Source organism: Mastigoproctus giganteus, chromosome 3, assembly GCF_048544385.1.
Source record: "Mastigoproctus giganteus isolate SK-2022 chromosome 3, ASM4854438v1, whole genome shotgun sequence".
Taxonomy (NCBI): Eukaryota; Metazoa; Arthropoda; class Arachnida; order Uropygi; family Thelyphonidae; genus Mastigoproctus; species Mastigoproctus giganteus.
In genome coordinates this window covers 182,749,541-182,772,156 of record NC_143577.1, presented here as the reverse complement: position 1 = coordinate 182,772,156, position 22,616 = coordinate 182,749,541, and the positions used below count along the sequence as shown (strand labels likewise).

Below are 22,616 nucleotides of genomic sequence, written 5' to 3'. Positions count from 1 at the left end.
ATCGGCAGTGATTATTCATGCATTAAGAATTTACAGATAAAGGAACTACTAGGAGGCAGTGCACTGATCTGGGATTTACTCAAAGATGTGCATCAGGGGTAAAGGAAAGGGTTTTTGCTTTTGTAAAGGTGACTACAGTGGTCTCAGACAGTTTTTAAATTCTATACAGTGGGACCAAATGATGATATTACCAATAGCAAATTCTAAATGGGAAGCATTCAAGGAATTAATCTTGACAGCTACCAGGCTTTTCACACTAACTAAGAAATACTGCTCAAGATTTAAGCCTAAATGGATGTCAGATGAATTAATGAGACTCATGGCAGAGAAGAAAAATGCATGGGATGTTATAAATTGTCAGGAGACACAGATGCCTATGGTAGATATAAGATAGTCTGTAATAAAGTCACAAAGGAGGTTAGGCAAGCGAAGGCAGATTGGGAGAAATCTTTGACAAAGGATGCAAAGAAAAACAGTAAAGACTTCTTTACTTATGTAAACTCTAGAAGGAAGGGATGAATCAGATTGGTCCATTTGATACTGATGGTTCGACTGTTGATGATTCTACTCAGACAGCTGACAAGCTGAATGAGTTTGCATCTATATTCACATGTGAGGAATTCTGTAGGGAAGTGGAGGCCAGAAGCTTATCAAATTCTAACAGGGAGTTAAATGATTTTGTAATAACTGAAATCAAAGTGGAGGAGAAATTGCTGAAGTTAAACATAAGAAAGGCAAGTAAGGAACCTAGGATGGATGGGATCTATCCAGTTATATTAAAGGCAGCAGCAAAAGAAGTAACCAGGCCCTTAACCATGATTATGAGGGCACCCTTGGACTCAAGGGAGGTCTCCACAGACTGGAGATGTGCAAATGTATCCCCAATTTACAAAGGAGAGGGGGGGGAACAGACAGGATTCCTCCTCTTCCTCAGATTCCGCACCTGAGGGGGCATAAATTCAAATTGATGAAAGACAATTGTAGATTAGATGTGCAGAAATTTGTGTTTAGCCAGCGGGTGGTTGATTGCTGGAACAAACTTCCATCTGTTAGTGTTAGCATTAGCATTAGTAGAGGCATAAGATACAAGGGGCTTAGAGGGGAACAAGTATCCTGTGTGTTATCAGACACTCAGCCTAAAACACTGATGGATCCAATATCTCTCTATTACAGAAGATTTAGGAGAAGTCCGGTTGGCCTGCCTCCCTAAAATCCACTCATGCACACCTTCTCGATGGTAAGCCCTGTTACGTCACTTAGGTGGCAACGAACGTGTAGAGTGGTTCTCTTCAAGACGCCTGGTCAGCGTGAAGAGGAAAAGACCAAACCCTCCAGCAATGAGAGCACAACAATACAAATGGCCCTCAGTCCCCAGCAGCTTTCACTCTCCCTCTTACGGCAGCGAGAGGATCAGAGTGGAAGCAGAGGGTGCTAAGAATCTCTGGGTACGACCAGGCTGCCATGCACGGAAATTGAACTTGGCCTGTTATAACGTACGATCACTCATCAGTGAAGACAGGATATTAGAGCTGGAAAAGGAATTAGAAAATGTGAATTGGAATATCATCGGTTTGGCTGAAACAAGAAGAAGAAATGAATCACTTATAAATTTATCAAGTGGAAATCTGCCGTACACCAATGGAAACAGTGAAAGGAGTGAAGGTGGAGTTGGGTTTCTGGTCCATAAAGATTTTAAAAACAACATTTTGGAATTCAAAAGTACATCACCAAGGGTGTCAAGACTAATACTCAAGATTTCTAAGAGGTACAAGCTAAAGATTATAATGATTTATGCACCAACATCGAGCCATGATGATGAAGAGGTTGAAGAAATGTACACTGAAATTGAGAGTCTTCTAGATGAGCAGAAAACCCACTAAACTATTATTATGGGGGACTTCAATGCTAAGGTTGGAAAAAGGCAAAACAGCGCAGAAAGAGGAACTATAGGAAATTTTGGAATTGGTGAAAGAAATAAAAGAGGTGAAAGACTTGTGGAATTTGCAGAATCTCAAGGAATATCAGTAATGAACACATTTTTCAAGAAAAGGGTGAACAGAAAGTGGACATGGAAGAGTTCAAATGGATTAACAACTAATGAAATCGACTTCATCCTCACTAACAGAAGATATATTGTGAATGATGTTACCGTCCTGAATAAGGTAAATGTTGGAAGTGATCACAGAATGGTAAGATGTACACTTGATGTAGATGTAGGAAAGGAAAGGAAAGGAAAAAACTGACTCGAGTAAATAATACAAAGGTCTTTGAAATAACAGAGAGGAGGAGAAAAAGCAGTATGTACTGGAACTTAAGAACAAGTTTGAGCTTCTGCAGACTGCTCAGGACCAAGATATCGACGAGGAATATTACAACTTTCTGAAAGTGATAAAGCCCAAGAAACCTATAGGGAAACAGAAATCCAAAGAAGAAAAAATTAGTCAAGAAACACTTGTCATGATGAACCAAAGACGACAAATGAAGAGCAAGAAAAACACTGACAGGGAGAAAATTGAATATACTGAGTTATGCAAAGCCATTAGAAAGAGACTTAGAGAGGACATAAGAAGATTTAACACAAGAAAAGTAGAACAAGCATTAAGGGAAAACAAAGGATTTAAATCAGCAGCCATGAGCAGTAATACAGAAAGACAAATGATACTGAAACTGAAGAATAGCGATGGTGTACTTATAAACAGCAGAGAAGGCATAATTCAAATAGCAGAAGACTACTATAGAGAATTATATAAGGAGCGAGGGAATGATACCAGCAGTGGGGAAGATGGATTGCAAAGTAGCAACACATACGACATACCCGATATTCTTCCTGATGAGGTAGAACATGCATTGAAGAAAATGAAGAATCGGAAAGCCCCGGGGGAAGATGAAGTTACTGTAGAGTTGTTAAAATTGGGAGCAAGAGACAAAACACAAAAATTAGCAAGGCTCTTCACAAAGTGCATTAGAAAAGGTGTGACGCCTAAGTAGTGGAATAATGCAATCATAGTTTTGCTGCATAAGAAAGGAGATAAATCAGAAATTAGAAATTATAGACCAATTAGCTTGTTATCCCATATCTACAAGTTGTTCACAAGGGTCATTACTAACAGATTAGAAAGAATACTTGATGAGAATCAACCGAAAGAGCAAGCTGGCTTTAGGACAGGATTCTCAACTATGGATCACCTTCACGTAATATCACAGCTAATGGAGAAAGCAAATGAATATAAAACACCATTATGCCTGGCATTTGTGGATTATGAAAAGGCATTTGACTCCATACAGCATAAGGCAATGTTTCGGGCACTGGAAAGACAAGGCATAGATACCCCATATATTATGATTTTGAAGAAAATATATGAGAGTGCTACATCCTTTATTAGACTAGACAAAGACAGTAGCAAATTTAAAATCGAGAAAGGAGTTCGACAAGGAGACAATATCTCCGAAGCTGTTTACTGTTGCTCTTCAGGAAGTTTCAGAAGATTAGACTGCTCACAGAAAGGAGTCAATGTGAATGGAGAGTACTAAACCATTTATGATTTGCAGATGACATTGTGGTCATAAGCCACGATCCCAAAGAATTACAGAAAAATCTTAATCAGTTATGCACAGTTAGTAAGGATTTTGGACTAAAGATGAATATGGCTAAAACAAAAGTAATGATGAACAAGTATGCCACGGAAAGGGAAATAATGATTGAAGGAGCAGTAATTGAAAAGGTGGAGTCATATACTTATCTGGGACAAGTTATTAGCTGTAATAATGATAAATGGCTGGAAGTCAAGAGAAGAATAAATTTTGGATGGATAGCATTCAGGAAATATAGTCACATACTGAAGAGCAATATCCCAGTTTGTCTGAAACGTAAAATAATGAATCAATGTATACTCCCCACCATGACTTATGGAAGTGAAACTTGGGCACTCACCAAAAGAATGGAAGAGAAGCTAAGAACTACACAGCAAAAAATGGAACAAATTATATTGGGAATCAGACTGTTAGATAAGAAGAGAAACACATGGATTAGGCAGCAAACTCAAGTAAAGGACATTCTTATCAAAACTAAAGAACTAAAATGGTCTTGGGCAGGACACATAGCTCGAAGACATGATGACAGATGGACTAAGAAAATAACAGAATGGTACCCAAGAGGAGCTAGAAGAAAACCTGGAAGACAAAGGCGGAGATGGATAGATGAAATTCATGAGTTTTTGAGTAGTAAATGGATGGCCAGTGCTCAAAACAGAAAGAAATGGAAAGTTGCTGGAGAGGCCTTCATCCTGCAGTGGATTGAAAATGGCTGATGATGATGATGATGATGATGAAGATACAAGAAAGCAAGCTTATGCAGCATCAGCCAAAAAAAAAAAAAAAAAAACCCTCCCATTTCACCCCTCCATTTGTTCCAAATGCCTGTCAAGCTCAGCCTTAAATTTATTTAGGCTATTAGCTTCCACAACAAAAGATGGAAGCCTGTTCCACCAATCAACTACTCGCTGGCTAAAGGCAAATTTCTGCACATCTATTCTACAACTATCTTTCCTCAATTTGAAACTGTGACCCCCTAAGGATCTTAGTCTGAGCAATACGAAGAATCCCATCATCATTCAGCTTGCTGAACCCATTCAAGGCCTCAATCAGATCACCTCGCAGGTGCCTACTCACCAGGTGCTGCAATTTGCAGAACTAAAGCCTTGCTTGGTAAGAGCACCCCTTTGTTCCCCTCACCAATATTGTTGCCCTTCTTTGTACTAGAGACCTGTACACAGTACTCTAGGTGTGTCCTGACCATTGCCTTGAATAATGGGATAATCACTTCCCTGTTCCTGCTAGCAAAATTCCTATATATCATCGACAAGACTCCATGACCTGCTCTGGCAGCCCATCTGCACTGCTCAGCAAACTTCATATTTGACTGCACAATTAGCCCCAGGTCTTTTTCACTTTCTACTTCCATGAGTGTAGTACCACACAGTTGGTACGTTTCTCTTCGGTTATTGCTACCCATATGCAATACTTTACATTTGTCAATGTTAAACTTCAGTTGCCACTTCTCACCCCATTTTCCCAACTTATTTAGATCCAGTTGGAGTAGCATACTGTCTTTACTGTTGTTAACAACCCTGCCAACCTTTGTATTGTCTGCAAACTTGGACATTAAACCTGACATACCTTCATCAATATCACTGATAAATAAACAAAACAACAATGGGCCCAACACCGAACCCGGGGAAACTCCACTAATAACATTTGTCCACGAAGAGCAGTGTCCATTGATTACCACTCTCTGTCATCTCCCACTCAACCATCCCTTTATCCATTGTAGCAACTTACCCTTAATGCCATACCTCTCCAATTTGTACAGAAGTCTTCCATGTGCAACAGTATCAAAAGCTTTCCTGAAATCTAAGTATATGATATGAGAATTATTTTTGGCATTCAGTTCCTTTGTGAACACATCACAGTATCCAATCAAATCGGTCAGACAAGACCTCCCTTTAACAAACACATGCTGTGTCTTAACTATTACTGCAGTCTTGTCTAGGTGATCCTGCAATGCTTCTTTAACCAGTGATTCCATTATTTTCCCGGGAACACAAGTTAAACTAACAGGTCTGTAGTTACTTGTGTCACTTTTAGAACCCCCTTTGTGAATTGGTGATACATTTGCACACCTCCAGTACATGGGGACCTTACCTGAGTTCAAGGAAGCTCTCATAATTATGGCTAAGGGTTTGCTTACTTCCTTTGCTGCCTCCTTTAATACAACTGGATAGATCCTGTCCACTCCAGGTGTCTTCCTTATGTTTAACTTCAACAATTTCTCCTCCACTTTGCTCTCAGTTATTACAAAATCACTTAGCTCCCTGTTAGAGTTTGATAAACTTCTGGCACTCCCCTCATTGAATAACTCCTCATGGGTGAATGTAGATGCAAAATACTCATTCAGTCTATCAGCTACCTGAGCATGATCATCAATAGTCAACCCATCTATGTTAAATGTTAAGTGGTCCAAACTGATTCATCCCTTTCCTTCTAGAGTTTACATAAGTAAAGAACTCTTTGCTGTTTTTCTTTGCATCCTTTGCCAAAGATTTCTCGTAATCTGCCTTCGCCTGCCTAACCTCCTTTGTGACTTGATTACAGACTAGTTTATACCTGCCATAGGCTTCTGTGTCACCTGATACTTTATATGCATCCCATACATTTTTCTTCTCTGCCACGAGCCTCATTAATTCATATGACATCAATTTAGGCCTAAACCTCGAACAGTATTTCTTAGTTGGAATGAAAAGCCTAGTAGCCTCCAAAATTAAGTCCCCGAAGGCTTCCCATTTAGAATTCAACATTGGTAACATTATCAGTTGATCCCACTGTACAGAATTTAAAAACTGTCTGAGACCTCTGTAGTCACCTTTACAAAAGCCCTTCCCTTTAGCCTTGATGGTAGTTACATCTTTAAGTAATTCCCATATCAGTACATTGTGATCACTGTCACCCCAGTGGTTCCTTTACCTGCAAATTCTTAATGCATGAATAATCACTGCTGATAATCAGATCAAGAGTATTATTCCCTCTGGTTGCCTCTTGAACATGTTGCTGTAGAAAACAGTCATCCAATAAATCCACCAAAGTTTTGTTAGTGTGTGTGTAACCAACCCACAATTCCCAGTCAATATCTGGAAAGTTAAAATCCCCCATTATAAGACATTCTGATTTACTGGCCCACTATTTCTCTGCACTCCTGCTCATTGTACTCATCAGATTCATTAGGCCTATAACACACACCTACTCTCATTTTTCCTTTTCCAGTGCTTATTTCACACCAAACAGACCCAGCATTGCATTGTCTGCCAACATCAATTGAATGCACTTCCTTAGATTTTATGTGTTACTTACCTAACAGCATAACCCCTCCTCCCTTCCTGTCCTGTCTATCCTTTCTGTACACATTGTACTCCCCAAGTTCTAATTCTGCACTGCTTATGTCTGTGTGACACCATGTCTCTGATATCCCAACAATACCTGCTTTTGATGTCTTGACTAGCATTTCAAGCTCATAAAATTTATTAACTATACTCCTCGCACTGTGTACATGCAAGTATACATGCACCTGTTCCTACTCTTTGTTACTCTAACACGGCCCATGTATTTACTTGTTTCATTATGACTCCCAACAGTCCTGGAAATCTCCATTACCTTGCTTTCCAGGCTGCTGCTTATTCTAATAGAAGCAGTGCAAGAATCACTTTTGCTTCTGCCTTTGGCCACTATTAACACTGTCTCCATAGCATCAGAAAATATTCTTGCACCCTTCTTATTTAAGTGTACCCCGTCCCTGTAGAAGCAGTCTCTCCTGTCACAGACCAGGCTGAAAAAAATTCTACCCCTTGAGCCTTGCACAATCTCTCCAGGGCCGAATTGATCGACAAGACTCTCATCATATACTCCCTTGTATTGTGTCCGGACACTTTCACATTCAACCCTAATTCGCGACTTTGTTTCAACATTGACCTGTACTTGTTGAGTAAATCTGCAGATCTCTTACTCTTAATATCATTAGTTCCAACATATACAAAAATATCACCTTTTGTGACCTTAAAAGATGATATCTATTTGCTCTACAATGCTATCAACTTTTGCCCCCGGCAGACATACCCTGGTCTTATTCCACCTATCAAATGTTGTTGTGAAAGTTGACGGCCGAAATAAATTCAAGGCTGAAGTAGACAAACTTTTGGAGTGAACTGATGAGTGAAATAGGAAGGTTGTTTTTAGCTGATGCTATATAAGCTTTCTTTCTCGCATCGTATGCCTCTACTAATGCTATTAATGAAGGGTTAAATCTGAAAATGAGTGGAGTTAAGTTTCAATGAGGAGGCCATTGCAAATGCTCTAGAAACTGGGAATTGTTAATTTAGACAATTTCTCACTTGTAGCAAGTAATGGGGATGCCATCTTGTTAAAAAATGATTCACCCTTCCAAATAAGTGTTACTGATTTGTGATAATAAAGTTCTTGAGCAAATCCAATTACAAAACACTTGTAACTGGCTTTTCACTAAAAAAGGAAGTCCGTGAACTTTGATTCCAATGAACAGAATAAATCAACTTTAAGGCTGCTATGCAGTTTTTGCAGATATTATTAGGGCTTCTCACTAATATGGAAGGTTCACTTGTTATTAAAATGATATTCAGGTGTGTGTGTGTGTGTGTGTGTGTGTGTGTGTGTGTGTGTGTGTGTGTGTGTGTGTGTGTGTGTGTGTGTGTGTTCATTTTCTAGTAGTGCCAATATATGTTTCAACACAGAATGTTTTTTACTGTCACTATGATTGCTTGGAACACTTCAAATTTGTTGGGTTTGGTTGTAGACACATATACAACCAAATACAAGACAGCTCACAAATTGCATAATAAGTGAACTTTTTCAAAGTTTGGATATATGCCTGTTTTATTTGTTTCAATCTCACAGCAGCAGCTCTGCTGATTTTTGTAACATGCACCATATAACACACCCAGTATGCAAAAAATTTCTGTACAAATGGGATCTGCCAGGAAATTTCCTAGTATGTGTAATGTGCATGAAACTTTTCCTGCAATTGTATTGCTGACTAAGTTTCTTCATACCAAAACGCATCATGCTTTCTCTGCACCTGTGAAATCTCATATTTTGGTTTTTCCTACAGCAGTGCTGCTGACGGACAGGAACACAACTGAAAGAAAAATTGGAAAACACACAATGTATTTTTCTCTATTCTATTGTCATTCCTTTCCCTTTTGTGTAAAAAATAAAGTCATAAATCATTGAAGTATTAAACTTTGTGATTATATGTATATTCTAAATATATTTCTTGACAAAATGTCAAAGAGTATGAAAAGGCTGTTTAAGCATGGGTAATGCATCTCCATCATTTCTACTACCCGGGTAGTATGCATGCATTGTTTTATTATATCTCATATTGTGAATACCTTCACAATGAGTTGCCTAGGTGTTGCACTACTTTGAATAAGTAACGCTTCCCTGGTAGATGAGACTACTGTTACTTATTCTCAGATGGGCACCACCACCACCCAAATGGCACCATTTTGAAGCTGGTTGGCTTCATTATCGGTGGTTGGGCAGGTACCCTCTTGCAATATGACAACCCAGTTATGAAGTATAACTCCGCAATATGAGAGATGCTTGATGGCAAACCATGCACACCATCAAGCATCTCTCATATTGTGGAGTTATACTTCATAACTGGGTTGTCACTATTGCAATAGGTTACCTGCCCACCCACCGATAATGAAGCCAACCAGCTTCAAAATGGTGCCATCTGGGTGGTGGTGGTGGTGCCCATCTGAGAATAAGTAACAGTAGTCTCATCTACCAGGGAAGCGTTACTTATTCGAAGTAGTGCAATACCCAGGCAACTCATTGTGAAGGTATTCACAATATGAGATATAATAAAATGATGCATGAATACTACCTGGGTAGTAGAAATGATGGAGATTGAATACCCATGCTTAAACAGCCTTTTTATATGTATATTGATTATCATTAATCAGAAGGAATGTTTCAAGAAAACATAAATGTTAGGGATTAAGAGAATTCTTATTTACAAAAGGACTGGAGGAAGAACTACAGGATGAACACCAGATGGGAAAAATTCATCTTCCCTTTTTGTAGTATCTTAAATGTGGATCAATTTCCATGCAATAAAGGAAAATCTGTAATAAGAAAGCTTATAAAGCCAACCCAGAATAGAAATTTTAAGAAACGTCATCAGAACTATAAGACATGCTAGTACCAAGATTGGTCAAGATTCACAAAATTAAAGAAAGTAAATGAATGTGATATTATTCAGTATAGTTAGCAAAATATGTAATGAATGTCAATGCAGGAATTAGAGAAAAAACAGAGGATGCTAATAGTTCAGCTTTATCTTTATATAAATGTTACATAAAATCATTTAAAATCAAAAGCTGTGGAAACAGAGTTGGATACAATATTTACAATAAGATTGTTATTGTTACTAATAGTAATGGCAAATGAGGCAAGCAAGCAAGCAAGCTTATAGAGCATAAAAAAAAAAAAAAAAAAAAAAATTTACCTATCTCTGCCCACCCCCTCTAATAATATATGTAATTCTAACTTAAATTTATTCAAACTACCCACTTCCACAACACCACCAGATGTTCCAACAATTAATTACTCTCTACCTGAAAGAAAAAATTTTATAGTTTCCAAGTGATACAATTTGCAGAACTGAAGTCTTCTGTGATAAAGAGTATCTTTTTGTGTTTTTGATTAATCAGACTGCTCTTTTCTGCTCTCATTCCAAGAGATCTACATCTTTCTTAAAATGAGACCTACAGATCTGTATGCAGTACTCAAGATGTGGCCTAATCATTGCCTTATATAATGGAATAATCACCTCCTTGTACCTGCTGGAAAAATTCCTGTATATCATTAATTTATTCTCGCAGTCTATCTGCACTGCTCAGAGATCTTCATGTTAGACTGTACAATCATCCCTGTCTCTTTTGTTCTCTACTACCTTGAGTATGGTACCACAGTTGGTATGTTATTCTGGGATTACTGCTGCAGAACCCTGGATTTACCAATGTTAAACCTCAATTGTCACTTCTCATCCCCCTCTGCCAAATTTTTCTAAGTCTTGCTGCAGTAGCAATCCTTTATTCCCGTCATTAACCACCCTGCCAACCTTTGTATCATCTGCAAATTTAAACAATAAGCTTGGTATGCCTTCATCAATATTTTTAATAAATATTGCAAACAGTAAGCAGCCCAGCAATGAACTGCAAGGGACTCCTAATAGCATTAGCCCAAGAAGAGCAGTGTTCATTTATAACCACCTCTGTCTTTTGCCACTCAACTATCCTTTTACTGATAGCAGTAACTTGCCCCTAATGCCACACTGCTCTAATTTGTACAGCAGCCTTTTATGTAGTCTAGTATAAAAAGCTTCTCTGAAATCTAAATACATGATGTCAAAATTATTATTTCCATCGATTACTTTTTTGCTATGTCATAGTAGCTAATCGTATTGGTCAGACTGGGTGCTGTGATTTTGCTATGCTGTGATTTTGGTGTAATTCCACTTTTGTTAAGGTGACCCTGCAATACTTTTTTTTAACCTCTGACTCTACTGTTTTCCCTGGAACAGAAGTCAAGCTTACAGGTCTATGATTACTCACCTCATCCTTTGATCTCATTTGTGAATTGGGGAGACATTTGCACATCTATAATCCATACAGCTTTCCCCTGAATCCAAGAATGCTCTCATAGTTAAGGTCAAAGGTTTGCATACCTTTTTTGCTGCTTTTTTAATATAACTGGATAGACCTTATCAGCCCCAGTTGCCTTATTTACTTTTAGCTTCGGCAATTTTTCTTCCACTTTCTTCTGAGTTATAACAAAATCATTTAGCTCTCAGTAATAATTTGGTGTATTTCTGGTGTCTCTGTCCCTAAACACCTCTTCATGTATGATTGTAGATGCAAAATATTTATTTATTTTGTCAGCAATTTGAATGGGATCAACAATAGTTATGCCATTCATATCTAGTGGACCAATGTTGTTCTTCCCTTTATTTCTAGTATTAACATAAGAAAAGAATTATTTGCTACTTTGCTTTGCATTTTTACTCAAGGGACTTCTCATAATCTGCCTTATCTCATCTTATCCTCTTAGTCATCTGAGTACTGATTTGTTTGTACTTACTGCAGGATTTCACATTCCCTAATAACTGATCTCTTATCAGTTCACCTGATAAGCTATTAGTTCTAAACTTCAAATGATATCTCTTTGTTGGTATTAAAAGCCTAGTAGCTTCTATGATTACCTCCTTGAATATCTTCCATTTGGAATTGGTAATGTCATCAGTTGGTTCCAGTGAAAGGAATTAAAAACTGCCTAAGAACATTGTAGTTCCTTTTATGAAACCAAAATTCCTTCCCTTTACCCTTGGTGGTAGCTATATCTTTAAGATAAAACAATAAGTTGTGATAAGAATAAGAAACATTTTTACTTTTATATTTAACCAATCTAGTATTTAAATTATTATATTAAATATCATTTTATATTAATGAAAACTTCTTTTGAAGTGAAAGGGAGGGGAAGTTAAATTTCTAACTCCTGGACAGGCTGCTAACTTTCCAAATATATTTTGATTAAAAGTTTAAATTGAGTGTTAATCTGTGTATAAGACACACAATAAATTTAGCTCTTAATATGTTTAATGAATGAAGAAAAATGTTTTAACTTCACATACCACATGGCAGCTCACCCTGAAGAACTTCATTACCATTGTTTCGGCAACAAATTGTCACTAAAGACCATTTGTCACATGACATATCAGTAAGTACCAGAATAAACTGTAATAATGGTCTCATTTTTTAAACAGATGACAGATTAATTTTTTTTCAATGTTATTTGTTATTGTTATTTGTTGTTATTTTGGTTTTTTTTAGGAGCATTAGCAACTAAGGCCATATTGCTCCGTGAATATGCGGTGGTCATTCCCTGACCTTTCCGCATCCTCCGTATTTGGTGGTGACGGGCTCGAACCCCGGTCTAATCAAGAAGCGTGTGCTACGCACTGCTGCTCCTTCCCACCTGGCTACTGAGGCGCCCATGTTATTTGTTCAAAAGAAGTGCAATACCAAGGCAACTCATGGTAACATGAAGTGTGTTCTGCTGTGAGCACTAAACTGGGCAGTTTAAACCATTTTGGTCTCAAAAATACAAAAGAGGACAAGGAAGTCCTCCTGCTTTTCATCTTTTCTTGAATATTATTATGTTTCTAAAGATGTAAATGCAAAGAAATATTGCAGTCTAATTGCACTTTATGAAAATGTTTTAAATTAAAAATAACTTTAGAAAAGAACAAATAACATACTTGTGGTTTTCTAAGAGAAAAACAAACTTGTGAAATAGCACTACTGTGTTCTATTACTCTATGAAGGTAACTTGCAGCTCTTATATCATAGATGTATACCTACAGAAACAAAAGTAATTATTATTATTCTTGTAATAAATATTTACTAATGAAAATTAAATTATTTATAAAGTACAGTTTAGGTTTCAAAATTTTACCATATTAAAGATATTCGTAATTAAATACATTTCTTTGGAGGTTGACCTAAGATGATAAATTTTTTGAAAATATCTAACTAATATCAGTTACCAAATAGTTTCTGCACTATGAATATGCAAGTGTGTAGCTTGTGTACTCTCAATGCATGCAGTAAACTCTGAACAATCACAGATTGTCTAGCAGTTTGTCAGGTAGTTGCACATATTCCTTTCTCTTGTTTTGCAATTCAGTACACAACTAATGCAGTTATGGAGCAAGCCTACAAGAAGCAACTTATACACGGCCTACATCGAGTACTACAAAGCCTTTAACTTTGTGCCCCACATCTGGCTGATAGAGACACTGAAGATCTACAAAGTCAACTCAACACTGATACACTTCCCAGAAGCAACCATGGCAAAATGGAGGACCACCATCAAGGTTGAGAACATCATGACCAGACTGATACCCATCAGAAGAGGAATCTTCTTCCATGGAGATGCCCTGCACCTACTATGGTTCTGTCTAGCGCTCACCCATTGTCCACCAAACTCATTAATAGCAAGTATGGTTATACCCTAAAAGAAGGGAGGAAGAACCTGTACACCCTCTCTTACCTGATGTACATGAATGACATCAAACTCTATGCAGAAACTGAGAATCAACTCCAACAGCTACTCTGGATCACTGAAGAGTTCAGCACTGAGATCAGGATGCAAATTGGCCTAGACAAATAAAACACCCTTGGATTAGGTTAAGGGCATCCAGTCAAACAAAACTACCAGTTGAAGAGGGCAGATTGCTGAGGGAGGATGAATACATTTGAATTATGGAATGCTTTGAAAGCAAAAATCACAGAAGCCATGAATGCATACATACCATTAAAAAATGGTATGTATGTATTCATGGATGCAAACGGATGCCGAAATGGATGCAAACGGATGCCGAAATGGATGCAATGTATGCATTAATGGATGCAAACGGATGCCAAAACGGATGACTGCAAGGCTGGTTGGGCAAATAGAGCAGAAAGAGATAGCATGAGATAGTTACAGAGTGATGAAAAGTACTGAAGCTTACAACAGATAGAAGTTGATCAGTAATGGTACAACAAATAAGGTTAGGGAAGCCAAGAAGGTATTGGCTAAGAGAGCAAAGAATGGAGACAAAGAATTTTTCATGTGTATGAAAAAACACAAACTAGAAAACTAATCAGATCAGACCCTTGTGAACTGGGTGTGGGTAATTCTTAGATAACCCAGCTGTTTGCAGATGAATTGAATAGGCACTTTACATCAATCATTACTGAGGAAAGAACCTTCATACTGAGAAGAGGCTGTGCGAGTGAGGCTGAGCAATATAAAATTAGTGATTATGTAATTACAGGTGACTGTTTATTAGAAAAACTTCTGAGCATAAAGGCAAGTAAGGCTCCTGGAGTTGATGGCATATATACCCTGTAGTTTTGAGGGAGACCACAAGAGTGTGTATTGAACCATTGAGGTTAATTATGAGGGCATCTTTAGACTTCAGGGAGATTACGTTTGGATTGGAAAAGTGGCAATGTATCACCAATTCATAAAGGCAGTTCTAAGAGTGAAGTTGGTAACTACAGATTAGTTGATCTGGCTTCAGCAGTAGGAAAAATCTCACAGATGATTTAGAGTGCAATCCAGGGACATTTAGATAGATATGGCATTCTGAAAGAAACACAATGTAGTTTTGTTATTTCATAATAAATGCACAATCATACACCAACCGTTATTAAAAATATAAATAGTGTTATGTTATATTAAAATAATGATGTAGATAAATGAAATAAATAGAATGATAAAATTCCAGTGGATAAAACTGATGAAAAGGTAACTGTCTGTACAATAAAATATGAAATTTTAAACTGCAAAGAATTATTTACAATAAAACAATGTAGATAAAACAGGATGATAAAAGCGCTAAACACTGTAGCTTTCAGAGGCATCCGCCTTCTTTTTCAACAGTGAGGTTTATCATATGGCACATCCTTAAATATCAGCAGGCTCACGGTTCTCAGCATGTGGTTCTACAGGAGCATGGGCAGTATTCTCCTCGTGCACTGGAACCGGAAATGGCTCGGGAGCGTACCAGGCAGAACCACTCATCCCGTCCAAGAACCATTGCTTCGAAGAGGGGATGAATGCAGATCCCCCTGTCTCTCTTAATGGTATTGCTCTCAGAGGAACAAATCTGCAAGCTCTCGAGCCATTTGCGGTCCCAAAATCTATGTGCCCAGTCGACAATAACAGATTTTGGGACCGCAAATGGCTCGAGAGCTTGCGGATTTGTTCCTCTGAGAGAAATACCATTAATAGAGAGAGGGGAATCTGCATTCATCCCCTCTTTGAGGCGGTGGTTCTTGGACGGGTTGAGCGGTTCCACCTGGCACGCTCCCAAGCCATTTCCGGTTCCAGTGCACATGAGGAGAATACTGCCCATGCTCCTGTAGAACCACATGCTGAAAACCGTGAGCCTGCTGATATTTAAGGATGTGCTGTACGATAAACCTCACTGTTGAAAAAGGAGGCGGATGCCTCTGAAAGCTACGGTGTTTTAGCGCTTTTATCATCCTGTGTTTTATCTGCATTGTTTTATTGTAAATAATTCTTTGCAGTTTAAAATTTCATATTTTATTGCAGACAGTTATCTTTTCATCAGTTTTATCTGGTGGAATTTTATCATTCTATTTATTTCATTTATCTACATCATTATTTTAATATAACATAACACTATTTATATTTTTAATAACGGTTGGTGTATGATTGTGCATTTATTATGAATATTCCCAATCCCAGAGGCCTATTTGAAGATCGTTTTGTTAAGGGAAAATCATGATTACTTAACTTAGGAGGCTGATGCAGTTACTCATGAGCTGGATGTGGGGAACAATTTCGATGTAGTTTACTTGAATTTTAGAAAAGCATTTGAATTGGTTGCTCATGAGAGGTTACTGAATAAGCTTGAACAGGTTGGGATTACAGGTAAGATTCCAAGATGTACTGCTGGGTGGCTGCAGGGCAGAAAGCAGAGGGTTGTTTTTAATGAATATTCTTCAGATTGATGTAAGGTCAGAAGTGGGGTCCCTCAAGGATTGGTTCTTGGACCACCATTGTTTCTCATTTTCATGAATGACATAGATGAAGGGATAGAAGACGTGATGTCAAAATTTGCAGATGTAATAAAGATTGGTAGAGTCACTAATAATCAATACCAAGCAACACCTTCTGTATGACTTGAACAGGCTTCAGGAATGGTCAGAAAAGTGGCACTGAAGTTTTAATGCAGAAAAATGCAGGGTCTTACATTTGGGGAAGAGCAACCCCAAAATAGCATCCGTAGCCGAGTGGGCAGGAGTGGGAATGCAGCAGCACACACTCTATGAGTACACCATGATTCAAACCCCTGACTGCTAAATACGGTCGATCTGCCAACCCGCACTGGACCAGCATGGCAGATTATGGTCCATTCTCTCAACAAGAATCATTGAGGAGGCTTCCATCCTTCAGTGAATTGATAATGGCTGCAGTTTACTTTACTTTACTGTAACCTCAATAGACTATAAAATATTTAAGGGCAAAGGTCTCATGCTATGAGGTAGAATGACTAACATGTAGGTTAGTGCAAAAGCATCATTTTTAATATAGCCATAACCAAAACGATGCCAATTTAATTAATTAATTTAACTACTTCAGTAGATGGCTACATTAAAATGATGCTTTTGCACTAACCTACATGTTAGTCATTCTACCTCGTAGCATGAGGCCTTTGCCCTTAAATATTTTATGGTCTATATCACTGCACATCTCATATTGTGAAGTTATACTTCATAACTGGGTTGTCACTATTGCAACACCAGGGTACCTGTCCACCCACCGAAGAGAAGCCAATAAGCTTTGAAACAGTGCCGTCTGGGTGGTGGCATCAGCTGAGAATAAATAACAGTAGTCTTCTCCACTGGTGAAGTGTTATTTATTCATATTTAGTACAATACCATGGCAACTCGTGAAGGTATTCACAATATGAGATATAACAAAAACGATGCCAATTTAATTAATTAATTTAACTACTTTCGTAGATGGCTACATTACAAATGATGCTTTTGCACTAACCTACATGTAACCTCAATATTAATTATACACTTGGTGGAGTTGAATTAAAAACAGTACAGGAAGAAAGAGATCTGGGATTTATGATATGGGCAGATATGAAGTTTTCTGAACAGCATAAACAGGAAAGCCCATGTTGTCCTTGATAATTTATCGAATATTATCTTGTAGAGATAGGAAGGTTTTAATCCCCATATATAAGGCAATTGTAAGACCACATTTGGAATACACTGTATTCAAGTATGGAGATATCTGAAAAATTACACTGAGCTTCTTCAAAGGGTCCAAATAAGAGCAACTCAAATGGTGAGATCGGCAAAAGGACGACCATATGAGGAAAGGCTCTGATTATGTGGGCCACAGAATTTATCAACCAGGTACCTTAGAGGTGATCAAAAGAGTTTACAAGGCACTGAGAGGGATTAGTAAAATGAATGAAGGTGGAATTTTCACTGTTATAAAGAATTCCAGAACTAGGGGCCATAAATTCAAATTACAGGGGTTGAGGTTTAGATTAGATTGTAGGAAGTTTTTGTTTTCTTTTAGTGAGCGAGTCATTGACTGCTGGAACATGTTGCCCTCACAGGTAGTTGAGGCTGACAGTTTGAATAAATTCAAAGGTCAACTGGATAGTTACCTATATCAGGAGGGAAGCATATAATTTGTACTTTCTTATCTACTTGGTGTTTTTTTTTTTTTTTGCCAGTGCAGCAAAATGCTAAATGGCAAATATTATTACTAAAGCCGGTAAATATATTGAAGCTATGACAGATTGAGAGATATACAAATATCTGGAGATGATGCAGACTCACCAGTTAGAACACAAGGAGATCAAGTCCCATCTGACTGAGAAATACTATTAGAGACTGCGAAGCCTGCTAAAATCAAAGCTGAATGGTGGAACATGTGGTTGTCAGATTGGATCAACACCAAGCTGAAGGAAATCAACCAGGATAATGATGACTAAAAGCCATCAATGCCACCATTGAAAGACTGACAATAGCCCGTAAAGAAGGAAGGGGGAGGGAATTGACTGATCTCATTGAACAAGGGAAGGCAATTAAGAACCAGAGGGAATACTACCAGTAAAACACAGCACCAATCTACCAAGCCATGAAAAAGACTGACAAACAGCACACAACACTCAACCTCAACAAGGAGACCATGCTCACACAGACAGAAGAAACAAAGACAGAAAGATAGGCAAAGAAGACACTCCAGGGCAGACACTACAATGACCTCCTTCAAGACTACGTAGATAAGATAGCTTTCAATGCTTGGCTCATGAAAGGAAAGTTCTTTCCCGAGACCGAAGGATTCATGCTCACCATCCAAGACCAGGTAATCAAACCAGAACTACAGGAAATACATCACCAAGGAACCCCGGAGTACATAAACAATCCAGCACATCACTGCAGGATGCAGGGAGATCATCCAGACAGAGTACACTTACAGACATGACCAGGTGGCCAGGATAATACATCAGAAGCTAGCACAAAAATACCAGCTGAACAAAGAAAGTTTACCGTATTATAAGTACGAGCCTCAGGCTGTACTAGAGACCCATACTCACAGACTGTACTGACCGTACCATAATAATTGACAAGATGATCCTGCACAACAGAGCATACATAACTCTCAGTGACAAGAAGGAAATGGCTATCTACCTACCTGATCGATGTAGTAGTGCCCAATACCAGCAACCTCCAGAAAACATAGGAGGAGAAGATCAAGAAGTACTCAGACCTAAGATATGAAGTCAAAGATATGTGGTATAAGGAACAAGTAATGATCATCTCGATCACTATGTCAACCACAGGCATGGTGCCAAAGAGCCTCTATAAGAACCTAGCAGCAATAGGTTTCCCAGAAAACACTTACATGGAACTCCAGAAAGTCGCGATCCTGATCATAGGATATATTGATGATAGTATGACAGTTCCTCGTACATGAACTCTGCACTATGACTGATGTGCAGGGAAAAAATAATAATAATAAATAAGTTAGATAATGTACACAGTTCATTACATTTCAGGTGCATTCAATTTTTTTTTCTTAAATTAATTGAATTTCTTTTTCTATGATTAGTACTTATAATATAGTAAACTTTCTTTGATCAGCTGGTATTTTTGTGCTAGCTTCTAATGTATTATCCTGGCTACCTGGTCATGTCTTTGAGTGTACTCTGTCCGGATGATCTCCCTGCATCCTGCAGTGATGTGCTGGATTGTTTATGGGGGCCAGGTGTCAGAGGAGTGAAAAGTCAATATTAGCATTAGCATTAGTAGAGGCATATGATGCAAGAAAGCAAGCTTATGCAGCATCAGCAAAAAAAAAAAAAAAAAAACAGCTCTGATTTCACCCCTCTGTTCGTTCCAGATACCTATCCGGCTCAGCCTTAAATTTATTTACGTTATCAACTTGAACAACAACAAAAGATGGAAGTCTATTCCACCAATCAACTGCCCGCTGGCTAAAGGCAAACTTCCGCACATCTATTCTACAACTGTCTTTCCTCAATTTAAATTTATGCCCTCTCAGGTGATTATTCTGAGCAAGAGGAAGAATCCCATCTGCATTGAGCATGCTCAAACCATTCAAGGCTTTATATACCTCAATCAGATCACCTCACAGGTGCCTAGTCTCCAAACACTGTAATCTGCAAAACTTAAGCCTTTCTTCGTAAGAGCAACCCTTTGTTCCATTCACTAATCTTGTTGCCCTTCTCTGTACTCATTCCAACAGCTCTACTTCCTTCTTAAAATGAGGCCTGCAGACCTGTATACAGTACTCAAGGTGTGTCTTGACCATTGCCTTATTACAAGGGGATAATCACTTCCTTATCCCTGCTAGAAAAATTCCTATATATCATTGACAAGACACCATGGGCTACTCTTGCAGACCGTGTACACTGCTCAGAAAACTTCAAACCTGCCTACACAATTACCCCTAGGTACTTTTCACTCTCTACCTATGTCAGTGTAGTACCACACAGTTGATACGTTACTCTGGGGTTACTGCTTCCCATATGCAGTACTTTACATTTGTCAATGTCAAAACTTCAGTTGCCACCTCTCAGCCCATCTACTCAACTTTTCTTGATCCTGGTGCAGCAGTGTACTGTCATTAGTGTCATTAACAACCCTGCAGACCTTCGTATCGTCTGCAAACTTGGACATTAAGCCTGATATACAGGTCACTGTTGAAAAAAATCCGCGAATTAGGGTTGAATTTGAAAGTGTATCTGCAATTCTGCCCAGACATGATAGGAGGGAGTATATGATAAGAGCCTTGTTGTTCAATTCGGCTCTGGAAGGATTGTGCAAGGCTCAAGGGGTAGAATTTTTTTTCCGCCTGATCTGTACTTGTTGACAGGAGAGACTGCTTCTACAGGGATGGGATACACTTAAATAGAAAAGGTGCAAGAATATTTGTTGATGCTATCGAGGCAGTGTTAGGTGGGTCGGAAAACTGTTAGCTTGGAGGGATACAAGGACTAATAGATTAGCAGCAGCCACTGGCAGAGGTGAAAGTGATTCTTGTACTGCTTCTATTGGAATGAGCAGCAGTCTGGAAAACAAGATTCAGTGTATTTCAGAGACTGCTCGGAGTCATTGTGGTACAAGTAAACACATGGGTTGTGTTAGGGTAGCTAAGAATAGGAACAGGTGCATGTATACTTGTGTATACACCAATGCTAGGAGTTTAGTAAATAAATGTGATGAATTTGAGATATTGCTCAAAACATCAAAGGCAGATATTGTTGGGATATCAGAGATGTGGTGTCACACAGATATAAGGAATGTAGAACTGGAATTTGGGGAGTACAATGTGTACAGGAAGGATAGACAGGAAAGGAAAGGAAGGGAGGAGGGATTATGCTATTAGTTAAAAAACACATAAAATCCAAGGAAGTGAAGCCCATTGAAATTGCCGGACAGTGCAGTGTCGAGTCAGTTTGGTGTGACATAAGCACTGGGAGATCAAAATTGAGAGTAGGAGCGTATTATAGGCCTAATGGCTCTGATGAATATAATAAGCAACTGTACAGGTAAATAGAGTGGGCCAGTAAATTAGAGAGTATTATAATAGGGGATTTTAATTTCCCAGATATTGACTGAAATTTGTGGTTTGGTCACTCACACACTAGCAAGGTTTTATGGATTTATTGGATGACTGTTTTCTACATCAGCATGTTTGGGAGGCAACTAGAGGAAGTAATACTCTTGATCTGATTACCAGTAGCGATTCTTCATGCATTAAGAATCTGCAGATAAAGGAACCATTAGGTGGCAGTGATTACAGTATGCTGAAGTGGGATTTACTCAAAGATGTGACTACCATCAATAGTAAAGGGAAGTGTTTTTACTTTTGTAAAAGCGACTACGGTGGTCTGAGACAGTATTTAAATTCTATGCTGTGGGACCAACTGATGATGTTACCAACAGCAAATTCAAAATGGGAAGCATTCAAAGGATTAATCTTGGAAGCTACTAGGCTTTACATACCAACTAAGAAATATTGTTCAAAGTTTAGGTCTAAATGGATGTCAAATGAACTAATTAGACATATAGCAGAGAAGAAAAATGCATGGGATACATATAAATTAATGGGTGACATGGAAGCTTATGATAGATATAAGCTAGTCTGTAACCAAGTCACAAAGGAGATTAGGCAGGCAAAGGCAGATTATGAGAAATCTTTGGCAAAAGATGCAAAGAAAAACAGCAAAGATTTCTTTATCTATGTAAACTCTAGAAGGGAATGGATGAATCAGATTGGTCCACTGGATATTGATGGTTCAACTGTTGATGATCCTGCTCAGGTGGCTAACAAACTAAATGAGTATTTTACATCTACATTCACACATGAGGAGTTATTTGGGGAGGGGAATGCCAGAGGTGAATTAAAATCTGGCAGTGAGCTAGATGATTTTGTAATAACTGAGAGGAAAGTGGAGGAGAAATTGTTGAAGATAAACATAAAAAAGGCACTCAGAGTGGATGGGATCTATCCAGTTATATTAAAGGGGGCAGCAAAGGAAGTGAGCAAACCCTTAGCCATAATTATGAGAGCTTCTTTGGACTCAGGGGAGGTACTCATAGACCAGAGATGTGCAAATGTGATCCCAATTCACAAAGTAGGATCAAAGGGCGACAAAAGTAATTATAGACCTGTTAGTTTAATTTCTGTTCCAAGAAAATTAATGGAGGCACTGATAAAAGAAGCACTGCAGGATCATCTAGACAAGATGGAAGTCTGCTGAACAAATTGGAGCAGTGTGGCATTGGGGGCAAATTGCTGCAATGGATAAAGGGTTGGTTGAATGGGAGAAGACAGAGAGTGGTAACCAATGGACACTGCTCATCGTGGACTAATGTTATTAGTGG

The 22,616-nt window shown here is 38.4% G+C and overlaps 1 protein-coding gene across 1 annotated transcript in view; it reads right to left on the bottom strand.

Annotated features, from left to right (window-relative positions):
- LOC150088452 (WD repeat-containing protein 27-like) overlaps positions 1-22,616 on the bottom strand; it is a 316,886-nt gene that overhangs the window by 10,079 nt on the left and 284,191 nt on the right. The window contains exon 23 of the mRNA XM_090370163.1: positions 12,911-13,009. Coding sequence (XP_090226289.1) covers positions 12,911-13,009 — 99 coding nt within the window. The remainder of the gene's footprint in view (positions 1-12,910; positions 13,010-22,616) is intronic.